At 39.4% G+C, this 19592-nt stretch overlaps 1 protein-coding gene across 21 annotated transcripts in view; it reads left to right on the top strand.

Annotated features, from left to right (window-relative positions):
• Window positions 1–19592, top strand: part of foxp1b (forkhead box P1b) — a 478263-nt gene that overhangs the window by 334931 nt on the left and 123740 nt on the right. For all 21 annotated transcript variants that reach the window (XR_011962055.1, XM_072582560.1, XM_072582559.1 and 18 more), the window contains one exon: window positions 4490–4627. Coding sequence is in view for 20 of the 21 variants with exons in the window: in XM_072582560.1 (XP_072438661.1) it covers window positions 4490–4627 (138 nt within the window). In the remaining variant the exon portion in view is untranslated. The remainder of the gene's footprint in view (window positions 1–4489; window positions 4628–19592) is intronic.

Here is a 19592-nt window from a genome sequence, read left to right as displayed (position 1 = left end):
ACCTGCTGTGTTTTTTCCAGTGCTACTCTAATCTTGACTCTAATTTCCAGCATCTGCAGTACCCACTTCTGCCTGTAATTCTCTTAATATCACTCTCGAAATCTAGGAATTTATGAAATGGCACCATTTATCATGTGCATCTAGCAAACACATTCTTTGTCACATATTTTACCTAGTGGCACTTTGCATAAAGCATTCACGTAAAACTTGGGAAGCAACTTTATATCATTAACCCCTTTGGTTTCATTTTATGTCATTTGAGTTGTCATCACCCTCATCAAATATGATATTTTTGGCCATTTCCTGTAATAATATTCTGCTTACTTATTAAAGATGTCCGCCCATTAATCCATTGATTTTAAATCTTTTACTGTGCACCTTAATCAATCTGAACAGATTTTCACAAAGTCACACGTGATTTTCATGTATGCATGTGATGTCCCCAAGCTGTCAAATTTCCAGTGCTGAAACTTTCAGTTCTGAAGAAGTCATATCAGACTCAAAATGTTAATTCTGATTCTCTTTCCACAGATGCTGCTAGACCTGTTGAGTTTTTCAAACACTTTCTGTTTTCACTTATGATCTGTCTCTGCTTGGTAGGTTTTGGTTGCTGGACATGTGCACATATACCTGTGGGCTGAAATTTAAGATCAAATTTGTTGCAAAATGTAAATAGAAAACAGGTTAAGTAGTGAAGTTAATCTATGGTTTAGTTTTAAAAATAGAGTTGATTTATCTCACGATCCAATTTGTAGCTTTGTTCAAAAGTTGCATTCTCTGAATGGTGAAGTGCAGTTTATTAAAGTTTAAAGGGTGAGCAGGATATGTTTTAAATTTTAATGTATTAATTTATAAGTCAAGTAAAATATTTGAATCTTTAAACAGTATCAGCTAAAGTTCATTAGGACTTTGCTCAGCTCTGAGTCAGAAGATCTTGGGGTCAAGACCATAAACCAGGCTAGCACATCACAGCAGTATTGATGGAGGTTGTTTCATCAACAATATGGAATTAATTCATGGTCCAGTTACTTGTCACGTGAATGTGGAAGATCTCACAATGTTATTTGAAATTAAGCAGGGAGTTCTGGTACCTTGACCAGCTTTCTTCCTTCAATCTCAACACTAAATTTAATTTGTTAGTTGTTTATATCTTTTGTAGTTTGTGATATCTTGCTTTATAGATTCCCTGTTGTGTTTGTCAGAAAGAAAATGTTAATTACATTTCAAAAGTAATTGGTTGGCTTTGATGCACTTAGTGTGTTTTCAGGGGCTTAAAACTGTATTTTTCTCTTTGGCTGTGGCTTTAAAATTAAAACTTAAAATAGTATTTATACATCAAGGTGTTTAGTTATTCATATTCCGCACACACAAGGCTTTAGGCACGAGTGCGACTATTCACTTGAGGCAAGTTATTATTTGTAGTTTCGGAAATCCATTGGGTTTTTTTATTGGAGATGTGAGTGTAGTTACAACCAAGTGTCAGTCAGCACTTTTAATTTTTGAACATCCAATACACAATCCATGTATAAAGCGCCCACAAATACAGGTTGTTCTCTCTCATAAATGTGATAGTATTTATGAACTTGTGATGGATTAAGTATATGATTGATAGATGATAACTGCCTGGTGGATTGAGCAACTCATCCAATTAATGAAGTCATATCTGGGCTTGTTAACAAGTGAGTAGACCTTTTTGGAATGAACAACTTAGTTCTATCACATAACTTTCATTATCTTAAAAGCAAATTGATTTTTATGTTTCTTAAGGAAGTAGCAGTATAAGTTTGCAAGGCAGCAGATGAAAGGTCTGTGTTTTTAATGGATGTATGCCTTTGGATTCTGTTGCACCACTTACTGCATGATATAAATTACTCTTGAAAAACTCATAAGGTCACAAATAAAATTTCATACAGGAAAATACATCACACTGTGGTTGTTCTTTTAACTTCAAATCATCTTTTACCTCTCGAGTTAACTCGTTATTATCTGTCTCTGCTTTTTAAACTGGTTTTATCAGAATCCGATCTTGCTTATCTGACTATCACCAGCCATGAACTTAAGGTATGATGTATTTTAGCATACAAAATTGAAGCATTTTATTTCACTTTGTGAAATGAAATTTTTTTTTTCAAAATCAAGAGCAGGTCTTTGAAACAAATGTTAACAATTTATCTAAACTGTTCTTTACCAAATTATGATGAAGTAAGTTTATTCAGTCATTTATTGCAATATATTTTATACGTACATAATGCAGTTCATAAATATCATGTTAAATTTAAAATCTTGTAAAAGAAATATTACTTTGGTTAACTTTTTAATTCAGTATTTGTTTTGTTTAGTTTCACTTCGTAAGCTGGAATTTTTTTACAGTGTCTTGAGTGTAGCATTATGTTGGTGAATGGTTCGTAACAGATTTGTATATTTTGTTTATCTTTTGCATAAACGTACCTTCTGTTACAGCTTCTATACACTTGTTTATAATGTCCAAAGCTTGGGTTATATGTTGTCGTGTTAAAGGATTCCCTACAGTGTGCCTTATAGCAGTTTTCAGTCACTCAACAAGGGATTAAATGGCAGTAGTTGGAGTGATCAATAGGTTAAGAACAATACAATCATTCTTGCTGCTAATGACCTCTGTAGTAGTGTGTAATAAAGTGTATGTTATAATAGCCTACTGCCAATGCTGCATGCTCTTTGATTTCTGACATTAGTTATTGCAGAAAAGACAATAGGATAGCACTTGTACATTTAAAGTGTGAACTTCTATTACCCCTCCACCTAGAAAGTAGCTAGTAAACTTGGCAAGTCCAGATATTTTAATAGAAATGAATTAGTATGATGGAGAAAGAAAGCTCTGTGTGGAGTTTAGAATGTGCCTTCATCTGTCTGACCTTCATCAGTGATTTAAGTTCGTCGAGATTAGTGATGCTGAGAAATCAGGACATCAGTGCATAATGACTGTAAAATTAGGAAAGTGAATGCGCTATGCAAATGGAAGAAGAAATCAGTGATAAAATAGAATAAGAGCTCTTAACTACAGAAATACTGAAATGCATCATCACAGCATCAAGATGCAGGAGTTTGTTTGCTGGATCCTGTACTAGGGTTTGTTATTCAATACCTTTTTAAATCCTTTCACTGGCACTAACCTATTTTTAGGTTCGAAAATATCCCCCCAGGATGATATAAAGCAATAGATCAGATTACACTTTCATATTTCTACTATTGTGTGATCAATGGAAATTTTCATTTGTGTATGAATGCATGGAAACCAAATAGAATTTAGGAATAGTATCCAAACATTAAGCTATATATCTTTGAAATAATTGTGACATTTAAATAAATTTTACAAGGAATCAAATGTATTTTAATCAGAGATAATATTAATACTTTCCATCTGATAAAACATTTTTAAAAATTCTGCGTTCAGTTTTATAAAAAGCATTGAAAAAGCTTTGTATTTTGATAAGCTTGAAATTTATATCCGATATCCCAACATTTCAACAAACCGTAATGATTGATTTAAAAACTGAGTTTCATTCTACTAACATGCAAAATTTATGATACTGTTATGAAATGTTAGCATGAAAATAACAATGCAATGTTGTTTGAGACAGACTGTCATTTTAATGTCGGCTTCATTATCAGAACAAGACATCATCCTTCATACACAATGTGCAGGTTTTACTCCGTTTCAGTTCAGAAGGACGTCCATGCACTTGGACACATTAATAGTTGCAAATGTGAAATGCTATCAGGTTCATCACTGTAACTGTTTGTCACTGAAATGTCAGTGAGAAAGCTGCTTTGGGTATGTCAGCAATATGAAATATCTGGCTCTATCAACAACCACATAGTTTGAATCAGTATATGAACAATTGAGATCATACTGGAGCCTTCTTTTAAGAAATGGCAATGTTCACATTCAAAACTAGCATTTGTGTTAGTGATAGATTGATATTAGTCATAGAAATATAAACACTTTTTCTCATTTCTACTTTATGTAGTAAGTCTGCATTTTTCATAGTATGTTTTTTTTTAAATAAAGCTGCCGTGCTCCATACAGGATTTCATATTTTGAAATGCTATAAGTATTGAACCGTACTAATTGCTAAAACTCTGTTTCAGTCATGGGATTGGAAAGTTTTTTTTTATGCCATGTACTTAAGAGCGACCAACCTCTGTTCTTTGGTCCAATTCCTGTCAATCACTGACCCAGAAAATAAGGACAAAGAGTACATGTCAGTGCCTTCATAAAAAGAAAATACATAACTTTTGGATTCAATCTTTGCTAAGATAAAAAGAAAAAAAAATGTTAATATACCATTTCATTGCAGTTTTTGATTGAATCATGTTGGGATACAGCTTGAAACTGATATGACAATCTCAGCACTTCACTCAGCAATTTTCTGCTAGATGATAATTGTTATAAGTCCATGTACAGCTTTAGAAATATTTTGTTCCTTATTCTCATGTGTTGTGTCTTTAGGTTCCAGTATCAGTGGCTATGATGACACCTCAAGTGATAACTCCCCAGCAAATGCAACAGATTTTACAGCAACAAGTACTGACTCCTCAGCAACTCCAGGCTTTGCTTCAGCAGCAACAGGCTATCATGCTACAGCAGGTAACTTTACTGTGGGCTGTTAAATCAGGTTTACAATCACATTACCTGAAAGAACCCAGTTCAGTTTCAGTCAAAACTGAATAGCATCATTTATGTAACTCTTCTCACTTATTTAAAATCAGACAGGCAAGCAAATTTTCACATCTAAATAGTGACAAATATTATGTGTAGCTGCCTGCTTCCACCTCTGTAACCTTGCCTGTCTCCACACCTGCCTTAGCCCATCTGCTGCAGAAATTCTCTTCTGTGCCTTTGTCACCTCCTACTCTTAACTGTTCCACTCCTTTCCTGGCTAACCTCCATAACCTTCAGCTCAACAAAATGCTACTACCCATAACCTATCTGGAGGAAGTCCTACTCATCCACCAGCTGTTTCCCTATTGGCTTACATTGGTTCCCAGCCACCAACACGTTTGATATATAATTATCATCCTTATGTTTATTCACGTGTAAGGCCTTTTTCTTGAACTTTGTAACTAGCTTCTATCCAGACCACTACTCTTATTCCCACAGAATTCTGTGTTTTTATGAATCTAACTCCATCTGCATCCTTTTTATTGACAGCTAATATCTTCTGTACTCTGTACTCTGGGTTCAATTTCAAATCCTTCCTGTTTCTCATTTCTGTTTCCTCTTTAAGACAATATTTAATGCTCACTTCTTTTACTATCTCTCCTCTAACTTCATTGGCTTGGTATCCATTTTTTTCTGATTACAGTACTGTGAAATGCCTTTGATTTGTTTTCCCATCTTGAAGGTACAATGCATGCCAGATCATTGGCATGGTTTTCTTATTGAGAGGAACATTTCAAGCAAGATGGAACTTCTACCTAGTACCTATCTACCTCTCTGAGTTCAGTTTCAAGATCATCTGCACATTAGGCGCAGATTTCCCAGTGTCTAATCTGTCATCACGCCAAGCAGCTGAAACAATGGGCCAACCACACCATGAGGCAGAGCCATTTAATCCAACTGCCTGAAAGATTGAAGTCGTTTTTAAAATAACATTGGCTGCAACTCTTGGAAATTGTACATTGCAAGACTAATGCCACAAGTTCCAATATCAAAAACAACCTAATGTCTTTTCTATTTACTTTTAAATGTTTCGCACCAGAGCCTTACAAACACTCCCACTGTTCCATGCTCAGCATTATAAAGCTGCACTGACCGTTTTAAAATTTGATTTACGTTTCATTGCCCTCTACAAATCTAGCAAAGAAAAACTTGGTTAAGAGGGTGGGGAATATCTAAACAATTGTCTTTCATCCAGGATGAAAAGTCTTCTGTAACAAGTATATAAATTGTGTAGGAGAAAGTGAGGACTGCAGATGCTGGAGATCAGAGCTGAAAATGTGTTGCTGGAAAAGCGCAGCAGGTCAGGCAGCACCCAAGGAGCAGGAGAATCGACGTTTCGAGCATGAGCCCTTCTTCATGCCCCAAACATCGATTCTCCTGCTCCTTGGATGCTGCCTGACCTGCTGCGCTTTTCCAGCAACACATTTTCAGATATAAATTGTGTATAAAATCTACATCAGGGTGTTACTTATGTACACTACTTTGGATGACAATACTATCCAATTCATACCACATCAACATACAACTCTGCTGTGTTCCTTTACTGATTCAAGTGCTTTTCTGAACTGATGAGCTTTTGCAGCTATTCTGCATGAATATCTTGACAGGTATTATGGTTAAATCACGTGCTATGCAACTATTCATGTGGAAGAGATGCTTTAGACTTTGATAGCATTCTGTACAATAGCTACTTTTTACCTTTACCTGGTTCAATTCCTACATTGCTTTTTAATCACTTATAATCCAAAAATAACCAGCATGTTCTCATTATAACTCCACATGATACATCATTATCTTTACCAGAATGCATTTTTAATAATTCGTTTATTGATAAAGTAATAAGTAAAATACCAATAATCACATTTTGTCCATAGAATGACTGTTGGTTGCATTTGGCAGAAATGTAGCGGTATGCATTTAGCGAAATGTTGGTTATAACTTTACATGTAGTAATAGAGGGAGAGAGTATTCATTGCAGTTGTACTTCTATCCTTTTCAAGACATGATATAGTCTCGTCCAAGCACCATCTGGCAATGAGCTGAACAAAAAATACACTCCATAGATTCCTTTACACTGTACATACTATAGGATTCTCCTTCAACCCATGATCAGGTTTTCCTCTTACTACCCTGTTCTAACATTTGATATTATGATATACCTTAGATAATTCACTTATGTAGATGTGGCACAGGCCAGATTTCTCAGTGGAATTTCAGTGTATTCTTGGCAGAAGATAGCAAGGTTTTTTTAAAGAGTTATTGACATCCTATTCCTTGTTGTCCTCAAGCACTAAGCCTAACTAACAATGGACATTGCATTCTTGTTTCCATAGTGTGTCACATACCAATTTCCATATAATGAGCCCTGTTGTGTTAATCCTGATTTCTTTAAACTTTGTTTGTTGTGTTTTTATTTTGTAATTTTGTTTAGGCAGTTCCTTGACATTTCCAGGCATAGAGGATAGTTTATTATGCCAGCGCTATCACATAACAGGTCACTAGAAGACAATTTTGAACTGTCTGGCCTGTTCATCAAAAAAAAAATCATGGTGTCACAATAACTTAGCTGCAAAGTTCAGCTCCATCACCTTGGTAGCATTGACATCATGGTGACAACGTTGGTGTGAGCACTAATGTGCATGTAGCAACAGTATGCAGAGTTGGCTGATCATGACATCAGGCAGCATGTAGTACTAATTTGATATCAGATTGGTAACTTTTTGGGCCCTCAAACCTACTTAGCAATCAGCCCTAAGCGTGCATGACTGAACATGTATTCTACAGCTTGCCAAACCCCAACATGCATGATTTAACAGGATTATTTGCTGCTTACATTCTGCTGGCTCTCTTTGAGTTTGTGTAAGTACTAGGCATTTGGAGGAGTTGACGGTGCTTGGTAGAGTATACAGAGAGTGGTGTGGTATGTGAGAAAGACATTGCTTGTGACTGCACCACTTGCTCTCAATCGTAGGATCTGTAGGGGCAGTTCCCCTTGGGATGATCATTAGAATCAGTTGGTGCAGAGTCAGAGACCAAGAAAACCAGCTGCTCACAGAAGGAAGAGGATGGGTGAAGCACTCTTCAGAGGAACTCTTACCTACTGTGTCTTCGAAGAACAGTTCCCATTCTCTAGTTCGTGTTTGTGATTCATTAAGAAAATAGTTAAGAAGTACTGTGCAACTTCTTCGGACCAGATCTGCAGTGTTAGAATGGGCAAGGATGGCTCTGCCATTGACTGTGAAGGGGATTGTAGCCATCGATTTCTTTGTAACGGTATGTTTTGAAACTGTAACAGGCAATATGACTATTATCTCATCAGTTTATCAATTTTTGCTACTTTAGCACAGTGACAAGAGTTTCTTCAGAAGAAGCAACTTTAGTGTTTTCTTTGAGCAGAAAGAATGAGGAAGACTGCACAAAGAGCTTTGCCAGTATAGCAGACTTCCCTGTGTTGTCAAATGCCATTGAATGGACCCTTCTGGCTTTGTGGATATTACATCTCAATGTTAAAATGTATGAAAATCACAATGGGGCAAATGCTCATTGAATGTGCAGTTGGTGACTGTGTTTGGCACATTATGTTGGGGCATGCTCACTATCCTGGCAGTAGTCATGCGTTCATGCTACTCCGGTCCATTTCAGTCTTTTAACAGGTCAAAGCAATGCAGACTACCTTTAAATATTGTCTTGCTGAGACATGTTCGGTTGTATGCCACAACCATTATAATTAGCAGACAGTATAAGGTTTCCAGTTATTTGGGTTATTGAATTTAGACCTTCCTTACCCATTCTCCCCCTCCCACTCTTCCTCCCTGTTCTCTGTCTGTTGCCTACAGAGATTTAACAATGTATGATTGGGAGCACTCTGCTAGCAGATTGGTGAACTTTACCTCTCCACTCCTGCATTTGTCACACAGTACTTTAATTTACTAACAAGCCATGTCACCAAGCTATTCAAATAACACATTTATGTATAGATCCATGACAAGCTGAATTAAGAGGGTTTATTGTAGTAATTAGACAAACATTTTAAATCAGCTAATAATTTGAATACTACCCTGGAGACTCTTGTTAGGCCCAATTAGTAGTACAATGTATTCTGAATTAGTAATCACTTGCATGAATCTGTACCAAATAAATATCACAAATTACCTTGAGTTTTTTTAAAGTGAGTCGCAATCACAAGTTTAGCATCCTCTATTTTGTCTCCGTACACTGCTGTTACTCCGTGAAAATGCTTTTTATCATGCAAGTTCAAGAATTGGCACCTGTTTTCACTGTGCTGTCTGTATCTTTTCCAAAATGGCATTCACAGAGCCTGTGGACACTTAGCGAATGATGCCAGGTGCCTTTTTTGTCTTATTGAATATAAACCAAAGTATACAGAGCAGCCAGACCACTATATCAATCAGCAATGCCATTTTGGACCTCAACATACAAATAGGTGGTAACCCTGAACACATGCTTAGCACCTGTGCTACATACAGGGATCAGCTTCTGACTGGTTAATTGCTGATTGAGTTCTTCTCATTCTATGATTTTGCAAATGTTTAGTGTTGTCTTTAATTGCTACAAGATACAAAAGCAATCAGAGAACGTCTTGCAGACTTTCAAGGATTCTGCACAAACCACTAGACGTGAGTAGTGTAGTAGCCATTCTCCTTGGTCGAGATTGTGGCACTGGAAAAGCACAGCGGTCAGGAGCATCCGAGGAGCAAGGGAATTGATGTTTCGAGCATAAGCTCTTCATCAGAATCAAGCTTATGCCCAAAATGTCAATTCTTCTCCTTGGATGCTGCCTGACTGGCTGTGTTTTTTCCGGCACCAAACTCTCAACTCTAGTATCCAGCTTCTGCAGTCCTCACTTTCTCCCATTCCTCTTGATATATAATGTGACTTGGAGAACGAACTGTTGGTCTAGCACGGCAGCAGGACAAACTTTTGGAGGATGAGACGGTGGTGGAGAGAAGGGCAGTCACCTGGATGGCATATTTGACAAAGTGTTCAAGGAGCAATTCCCTTCCCTGAACATCATCAAGGAACAAAGTGTAAGGTGTCTGCACTTCACTGAAACCTGACATTTTCTGCACCCACAATTGCAACCTCAGGACCTCATTGCTAGTGACTTATGCTAACTGTGGTGATGCATTTTTATGTGTGTGGCTCCTTGCAAAAACTGGAGCTGAAGATATTTGACACAGTTGCAGTTTTCTGTGTAATGTGGAATAAAAGAGGTCCGAAGGCTCCCTATTTAAACACAGCAAAATATTTCATTTCTTCTTGCCAGATACTAGTAAGCAGAGCAAAATTACAATGTTGCTGAGCTTGCAAGCATCTTCACAATGCCAAGTGCTATTGACTGCACGCTCATCACTTTTTGCAGATGATGCATATACTGGAAATGAAGGGGTTCCACCCCCTCAACACCTAGCTAATGTATGACGATAGGCATTGAATCATCCAGGACAATGCCTTGTATCTTGGCAGTAGTCATGATACCTGCACTGTGTGACAGCCCACAATGCTGATTACATTAAAACCACCACAGCAAACCAAAAGTTAGTTCCTAGGCCTCAAACATTATCTATTGAGAGGTTGAACAATTAAAAAAAAACTGCCTAAGAGTAGACTGTCTGGCCTGTAATGTCCCTGCCAACAGTGAAGGAGCTATCCAGTCTATATCCCACTTTCTAACTCTCAGTCTAGAAACCTACAGTGTACGGTATATGAGATGTACATTAAAGTGTTTTATAATGTGATGAGGGTTTTACCTCTACAATCCCTTCAACAACCTTCTGGATGAAAAACGATTGTTCCTCAATTTATCCCTAAACCTTTGACTGATCATTTTGAATGTATTCTATCTGATTATTGACCTCTCTGCGAATTGAAATAGATCCTTCTTATCTACTCTACCTATATGCCTTGTAATTTTATGCACCTCAATTAATAGGCTCCTCTGTTCCAAGTAAAGCAGCTTTAACCTAACCATGCTTGCTTCATCACTCAACTTCTAATCTTGGCGTCCTTCATTATGAACTTCTAGAGTGATCACATACTTCTAGTAATACAGTAACTAGAACACGACATAGCAGTCTAACTGTGGTCGAAAGAATGTTTATACAGTTCTATTATAACTTATTATAATAAAGGCAAAAATGAAAAGAATCCCATATGCTTCCTTGACCACCTCATACCTTAAGGGTTATGTAGACGCACTCCAAAGTCTTTCAGCTCTTCTGCAATTTTTGGAATGTAAATTTTTTGGGTGTTATTGGCATTTGACCTCCCCATATTCCTCATCTCCCATATCTGCAGTTTGAATTCCATTTGACACTTTTCTACCCATTTGGCCTGTTTGTATTATTCTGCATTTTTCAGCTTTCATGCACACTAAGTTTCTTATTATCTGCAAACTTCTTCGCCATGCCCTCTGTATTTAAGGCTAAATTATTGATATACAATATACTCAAAGGGACACTAAAATGTGCTCTGTGGAACCCCTATGGAAACAACTTGCCAATCACAAAAATGCACAAGCATAACTCTTTGCTTTCTGCTACTGAATTGGTTTTGGGTCGGCCTCACTGCTTATCCTTGGAATCGCTAAGATTTTTAAAATCCTGATCAATCTCGTATAAGAACTTGTTACAAACTGTGATAATATCCATGTAAAATGCAATCTCTTCCATCTTCTGAATTAACTTGTCTCAAAATTCAAACAAATCAGTCAGATATAAGATTCCCTTCATAAAATCCAATTGCTTGATTAATTCAAGGCACCCTAAATGATAATTTATACCATCATTGTTTATTTTCTTTTTAAGATTAGCCTTTTGGACCTGTAGTTATTCAGGATGCCCTTTCTCCCATTTAGGACAATGATACAATGTTAGCAGTCCTCTAGTCTTCAAGTACATGGAGACTGATAGCCAGAACTTCCACTATTTTTGCTTGGTTTCCCTGTGCAGAGGTACGGTTCATGTGAGCCTGATAATCAACCACTTTCAAGTACACTGAAGCTTTTAATGTTTCCCTTCTCATTAAGTTGATCTCATCCAACGCTTCACATTCCTCCTCCCTAACCTTATCCTTCTCTCTTAAACAAATGCAAAATATTAATTGAGAATCATGTCCATGTTTTGTGCTTCCACACACAAGTCACCTTTTGAGGTCTTTTAATGGCCCTTTTCGGTCTTTACTTATTTCATTGCTCTTTATCTATTTATAAAACACCTTTGGACTTACCTTGATTTTACTTGCTGTTACTTTTTCAGGCCTTCTCTCTGCTTTGATGATTTTATTTTCACCTTTATTCCTGAATTTTCATTACTTCTCCAGGTTTCTTGCAGTATTAAACTCTTTAGATCTAACACAAACTTTCTCTGTATGCCTTACCTACCCACAGTATACTTTTCAAAATCCAGTGGGAGGTTCTAGATTTCAGTTTATGGGAACATATCCGTTCTGAATCCTGATGTGTCCTGTTGCTGTGACATTCATCTCCCTTCAACTGCTTTCTATATGCTTTTTGCCAAATCACATCACAGTTGAGTAAAATTCATCTATCCCTAATTTAAAACTTTTATTCTTGTGTTGTGTTTCTTCTTTTGCATTAGTTATGATTGCTACCATTACATTTATGCCTGTGGCTGTAGAAAGGCCGCCCTGCCCCAATAATTATTCAGTTCCCTTCTGTCATTGTTTTTCTGACCTTCTACTCTTCCCCATGTCCCCACCCCCCAAAAAAGCTGCAAAGTTAAGTCACCCTGATACATATACTTGACTTTGGCTGTATTGCAAAGAGGCCATGGCTAATGACTCTAGTGCACAATACATGCACATCTGTGCACTATCCATAAAATAAAAGTCAAGCCCCCACATACAATGTGCCATAATCCCTGGCACTAAATGGCAGAGCAGATGTTGGATTTTCTGTTGTTCTGCTGGAGCTGCCCAATCTCATCATCATGAGGGAACAGCCCTGATGATAAAGGGTAAGGAAGTAAAGAGCATGAATACACATAGATGTGAGGCAAAAAAGGGTTAGAGGAAGACAAAAGACCATTGAGACAGTTTCTGTCTGACCGGATCATCTGCACATAACATACCCGAGTGCAATTCCAGTGACTGTAACACCAGTTCCCCATTCAGCACCATTAGCAGGTCTTCTCTTCATTTTTTCCATTGGCTGCCACCATGCAAAAATAAATAAGCCATTAAATCAACTTTCTAATTCAAGCTTATAATTGAAATCATACCATATTATCTGAAAAGATCAACTCATCACCTTTGTACATTCCCTTGCTGTTTATCATTGTTTGGCCTAGTGCCCCAGATTCTATGATATATCATAATAGCTGCAACAAAGCTGCCTAGTAGAGGAATCTGTAGTTGGCTTTGGAGGAGGGCCTTGATATGCTTACAGCCTAGAGACCAGGCTATGATCTGTGTTATCTCACATGGGTTTGTTCACCTGATGAAGGAGCAGTGCTCCAAAAGCTTGTACTTCCGCATAAACCTGTTGGATTATCACCTGGTGTTGTGTGATTTTTAACTCCGCATGGCTGTATGATCAAACTGCAAAGGTACAGATGGAGAGGCACTGGTGAGAGAATGAAACTTGTCTTCCAGAGAAATGAAGAATCTTCATTGTCTGTGATGATATAGATATAGAATCTCTACAGTGTGGAAACAGGCCTACAGCCCAACAAGTCTACACCGACCTTCCAAAGAGTAATCCACCCAGACCCATTCCGCTACTGCTGTACATTTACCCAGGCTAATCCACCTAACCTACACATCCCTGAACACTATGGGCAATTGTAACAGGGCCAATTCACCTAACCTGCACATCTTTGGATCGTGGGAGGACACTGGTGCAAACCCACACATGGGCAGGATGTGCAAGCTCCACACAGACAGTCGCCCGAAGTGGGAATTGAGCCTGGGTCCCTGGTGTTGGGAGGCAGCAGTGCTAACCGCTGAACCACCATGCCACCCCATGATGTCCCAGCAATCCCAGCAAATTGTTTGATGGACATGGATTGCTGTGACAAGTTGCAAACCCCTTTGTGTGCTAGAGTTCACAGTCATGATCTGATAGCAACAAGGTGACCTCGCATAACACTATTCTGACCCTCCCCTGTAGCACTCCGATATTGGGTGGGTTTTGCTTTTGGCTCAGTAGAAACTGGCCATGGCCATCGGATGTTGTATCATGATTGGGTCCACAATCGTAACAATGGAATTGCCCATTATTTCATTTCTTTTGGATGAGTTTTAAGCTGTGTGCATGCCCTGTGTGCACCTGGTGTTGGGAATTCTCCATGCTGTTTGAAATTGGCCACAAGCTTTCTGGCAGGTTTTCCATTGCACCATTCGTACGTATCAGCATTTCTCTGTAGGCATACCAGTCAATGTGCTCAGGAGAAAGTGAGGACTGCAGATGCTGGAGATCAGAGTCAAGAGTGTGTTGCTGGGAAAGCACAGCAGGTCAGGCAGCATCCGAGGAGCAGGAGAATTGACGTTTCGGGCATAAGCCCTTCATCAGTCAACGTCCTCAGCTGAGTTGTTTGCTGCTGAACTTATGGTCTTCTCCCTGACAAGTTGGCACCTGCACTATCCTTGTCTCCTACCTGGACTGTCATTCATGCCTAATATTTCACCACATGTGGATCCTGCCTGTAATATATCCTCCAAGTTATATGCAGTGTCAGTATCTCAGCTAGTGCGTGCAAGTGTCACTACCACTTCTGCATCATCATCACTCATTCCTTAGAGTTCTTCATTAACTGGCATTTATTGATATCTGAAAATTAATAAGCATAATGAGAATGCTGTGTGGCAGCAACTTGCATATTTACATCACTTGCAGCTTTTAAATCAGAAGAGAGTGGAGTTGAGGGAGAGGTTGGACGTGAGGAATTAGATTAGGTATGAGGATGCTGACATCTTCATTGGTTTTGGTATTGAGTACAGCTTGAACACTGGCCTGATGCTGGCTAAACCTGTCTCCTTTTGGATTTAGGACATGCAGATGTGCTGGTCCCCTTCAATTACTGGCTACCTCCAGTTACCCACTTGTTCAAAATTGTGATGTGGGTGTGGGGTTTACAATGGCACTGTAATTTTTATACATGAGATGAATCATATGAATATTGGAGTTAGTATGATTTGGTGAAGATTTCGATAAGTGCCCAATAAGCAGGTGAAGATGTTGAACAGTAGCTGCATCTACTTGTGCATTTAGCAGCACATGGGATTTGACGATGGATTTGTTAACTTTGAAAATTTCTTGCAGCAGTCCTCAAGCTCCTCACGGTTCAGCTCCTGTTCTTGACTTCCAAGCCCAATGCTCTTTTGATGCATGTCAGGAAGGCTTCTATGGATATAGAACTTCGCTCTGTGGATATAGAACTTAGCTCTTCCGTTCCCCTCTTGCACCAAGAATTCCAATGCAACTTCTGAAAATCTTGGAGCCCCCGTCCTCCGTTTTTTCAAAATGAAATTTACTTAGTGTAGCAATTGCTGCAATCACATTACACCTCATCTTTAAGCAGAGCAGGCCAACTCCTAATTGATGTTTGTTATGAACAATACCAGACTTTTACTGATCTTTCCAAACAGTGAAAAGCATGATCTGCTATGATAACGCCTGTGTTGCAGTCAATGTGTAGTTGCACTCCATAGGCAGAATATTATGCATTGTCAAGGCCAGTTGGTCAGATGGGAAGGGCGAGTAAAATCAGATATAACAACAGGTGTCCCACTCTTGGTACCTTGCCTCAATCCCACTGCATTTTTTCATATGATGGGGGAGGAGTTGGCAGCCTTGACCAGTCCAACCCTTTAAGTGGCCAGTATCCTTTATTCATTCGTGGTATGTGGGCATTGCTAGCTTTGCCGGCATTAATTGCTCACCCCTACTTGTTCAGAGGACAGTTAAGAATCAACCGCATGATTATTAGTAATATGTAGGCCAAACCAGATAAGGAGGGGGAGGGGCTTTCCTTCCCTAAAAACTATTAATCAGCCAGATGGGTTTTACACCAATCAACAATAGTACATGACTGTCATTAGGCTAATTTTATGGGGTGTAGGTTCGCTCGCTGAGCTGTAGGTTTGATATCCAGATGTTACATTACCTGGCTCGGTAACATCAGTGGCGACCTCCAAGTGAAGCGAAGCTGTTGTCTCCTGCTTTCTATTTATATGTTTGTCCTGGATGGGCGTCCTGGGGTTTGTGGTTCTTCAAGAAGAACGGATACTCAAAAAACACAGTCCGCAGATTCCTCCAGAACAAACCATGACAAGCAGACCAAACACAGCCAGAAACCCTAGCCACCTTACCATACATCAAAAAAGTTTCAGAAATGACCCCCCAGACTACTAAGACCCCTCGGAATCCTAGTAGCACACAAACCCACCAACACTCTCAAACAAAAACTAACAAACTTAAAAAACCCAGTACATCCCATGGACAAAACCAACGTCATCTACAAAATTCCATGCAAGGACTGCCACAGACACTACGTAGGACAAACAGGAAGAAAGTTAGCCTCCAGGATACACGAACACCAACTATCCACAAAAAGACATGACCCTCTCTCCCTCGTAGCCCTACACACAGAGGAAAAAAAACACTATTTCGACTGGGACAACACATCTATCCTGGGACAGGCTAAGCAAAGACATGCCAGAGAGTTCCTAGAGGCCTGGCACTCCAACCACAACACCATAAACAAACACATAGATGGTATCTAAATCTATCAACCTCTCAGAAAACCAACAGGAAATGACATCACCACAAACCCCAGGAACCCCATCCAGGACAAACATATAAATAGAAAGCAGGAGACAACAGCTTCACTTCACTTGGAGGTTGCCACTGATGATGTTACCTAGCCAGGTAATGAAACATCTGGATATCAAACCTACAGCTCAGCGAGCAAACCTACACCCTAAACCTCAACCTGAGCTACAAACCTTCACAAACCTTGCAAAAAAGCTAATTTTATTTTGTATTCAAATTTGTAAAATAAACTTAAATTTCACCATCTGCCATGGTTCAATTGAAACCTATTCCCCATGTGCCTGGGATACAAGGATATTAGTTCAGTGTTATTACCACTACACCACCTCCTCCCATGGTTCATCTGCAGAGAAGGGGGTAGCTCCTTTGCAGATGCTCACTCCCAGGCCCATTAAGAGTTCGGGACTGGTGCAGTTCTTTCAATGGCCATTGCTTCCACAGTCATTTGATGAGTGAACTTCTTTCAGGTGGATTTCCTTCTGAGATATAAATGAGTGTCTTGCATTTAGCCAAACAGAATGTGTATGGAGAAATTCCTGGGAGCAGGACAGGCTCATTGCCGACTTTCACATGGGGGTGGTGGTGTTGGTGGGTGCAGATATCCTAGCACAATTACAGTTTTACCTCATAATCCCATGGTTGCAGTTAGGAACTACAGAGAAAACTAGGACAGAGGTTTTGCTCAGGGAGTATGAACAGCTTGGAGCTAAATAAAAAAGCAGAACCAAAAAGGTAATGATCTCTGGATTGCTACCTGAACCCACAAGGTAATTGGCAGAGGGCCAATAAGGTTCAGAAGGTAAATGCGTAGTTCAAAGATTTGTGTGGGAGAAATGGGTTTGAATTCATGGGACATTGGAGAGTACTGGGGACCAGTACTGGGGAAGAAGGGACCTGTTCAGTTGGATGGTCTTCATCTGAGCCCAGAGTCATAGCGAATCACACAACAAGGGCTATAGACAAGACTTTAAACTAAATGGGAGGGGAAGGGTACAGTTATTGGGGAAATTAGAAAACCTGAATTAAAAGAGGAGATAAGACCGCAGAACTCAGTAGAGGTTACTGAAATCTCCAGCACAAACACAAATAGGACAGAGTGTTTGGAAAGGATTAGCAGTCAAACTTCAAGCACACTGAACAAATGAATGACAGCGAAAAGAGAGATGGTTAACACAGGAGTGAAAGTGTTATATCTGATTGCACGCAATAGAAGAAATAAGGTAAATTAACCTTGTGACGAGGATCGAAATTGGTAGATATGATGTGGTAGGCTGTCAGGGGATCAGGATTGGGAGCTGAATATTCAAGAATATACATGCTATTGAAAAGATAGGCGGGTGGGCAGAGGGAGTGGGGTTGCCTTATTAGTAAGAAATTAAATTGAATCAATAGCAAGAAATGAAGTAGGGTCAGATGGTGTAGAATCTGTGTGGGTAAAATTGAGGAACCACATAGATTAAAAATAACTTAGGTGGAGTCATGTATAGGCCTCAAAACAGTCATCAGGAGCTAAGGCACAAGATACATCAGGACTTAGAAAAGATGTGTAGGAAAGGCAAAGTTGCAACGATCATGGGGGATTTCAGTATGCAGGTGGACTGTGAAAATCAAGTTGGTAGTGGTTCACAAGAAAAGGAATTTGTGGAATGTCTACAAGATGGCTTTTTGAAGCAGCTTCTGGAGGAGCCCACTCGGGAACAGGCAATACTGGATTAAGTGTTATGCAATAAGGCAGACTTGATAAGGGAGCTGAAGGTGAAGGAACCCTTAGGAAACGCTGATCATAACATGATTGAATTCACTCTGCAATTTGAGAGGAAGAAGATAGAATCAGAGGTAACAATATTTCAGCTGAATAAAGGCCACTACAAAGGCATAAAGGAAGAGCTGGATAGAATTGACTGGAAGAGGAGCCTAGCAGGAAAGACTGTGAACCAGCAATGTCAGGAGTTTCTGGGAGTAACTCAGGAGACACAGCAGAGATTCATCCCAAGGTAAAAGAAGCATGGTACAGGGAGGATGAAGCAACCATGGCTCACTAGGGAAGTCAGGGATAGCATAAAAGCAAAAGAGAAAGCATATAAAGTAGCGAAGAACAATGGAAAACCAGAGGATTGGGAAGCTTACAAAGATGAACAGAAGGCAGCAAGAAAAGAAACAAGGAGGGAAAAGATTAAATATGAGGGTAAGTTAGCCAGTAATATAAAGGAAGACTAAGAGTTTCTTTTGATATATAATGGGGGAAAAATAAGGCAAAAGTGAGCATTGGACTGCTGGAAAATGATGCTGGAGAAATAGTAGTGGGGAACAAAGAAATGGCTGAAGAGCTGAATAATTACTTTGTGTCAGTCTTCACGGTGGAAGACACGAGTAATTTCCCAAAACTTCAAGCATGATGGGGCAAAGCTGAGTATGCTGGCCATCACCAAGGAGGAAATGGCAACTGAGTAAGATCAGGGCTCATGGTGTTAGAGGCAAGCTGCTAGCATGGTTAGAAGCTTGGCTACCTGGCAGAAAACAGAGTGGGGGTAAAAGGGTCCTTCTCAGGATGGCAGCCAGTGACAAGTGGTGTTCTGCAAGGATCAGTATTGGGACCACAGCTTTTCACTTTATACATTAACAATCGAAATTACAGAGCTGAGGGCATCTGGCTAAGTTTGCAGATGATACAAAGATAGTTAGAGGAACAGGTAACACTGAGCAGTCTGGGAGGCTGCAGAAGGAGTTGAACAGGTTAAAGGAGTGTGCAAGGAAGTGGCAGATGAAGTACAGCATGGCAAAGTTTGAGGTCATGCACCTTAGTAGGAAGAATAGAGGCATGAACTACTTTCTAAATGAGGAGAAAGTTCAGAAGTCTGAAGTGCAGAGAGACTTGGGAGTTCTAATCCAGGATTCTATCAAGATCAACTTTTAGGTTGAGTCAATAGTTAGGAAGGCAAATGCAGTGATGGCATTTATTGCGAGAGGACTTGAATATAAAAGCAGAGATGTACTTCTGAGGCTCTATAGGGCTCTGGTCAGACCATATTTGGAATATTATGCGCAGTTTTGGGCCCCATATGTCAGAAAGGATGT

Source organism: Chiloscyllium punctatum, chromosome 12 (assembly GCF_047496795.1).
Source record: "Chiloscyllium punctatum isolate Juve2018m chromosome 12, sChiPun1.3, whole genome shotgun sequence".
In the NCBI taxonomy this organism is placed as follows: domain Eukaryota; kingdom Metazoa; phylum Chordata; class Chondrichthyes; order Orectolobiformes; family Hemiscylliidae; genus Chiloscyllium; species Chiloscyllium punctatum.
This window is presented reverse-complemented; position numbering and strand designations above follow the sequence as displayed.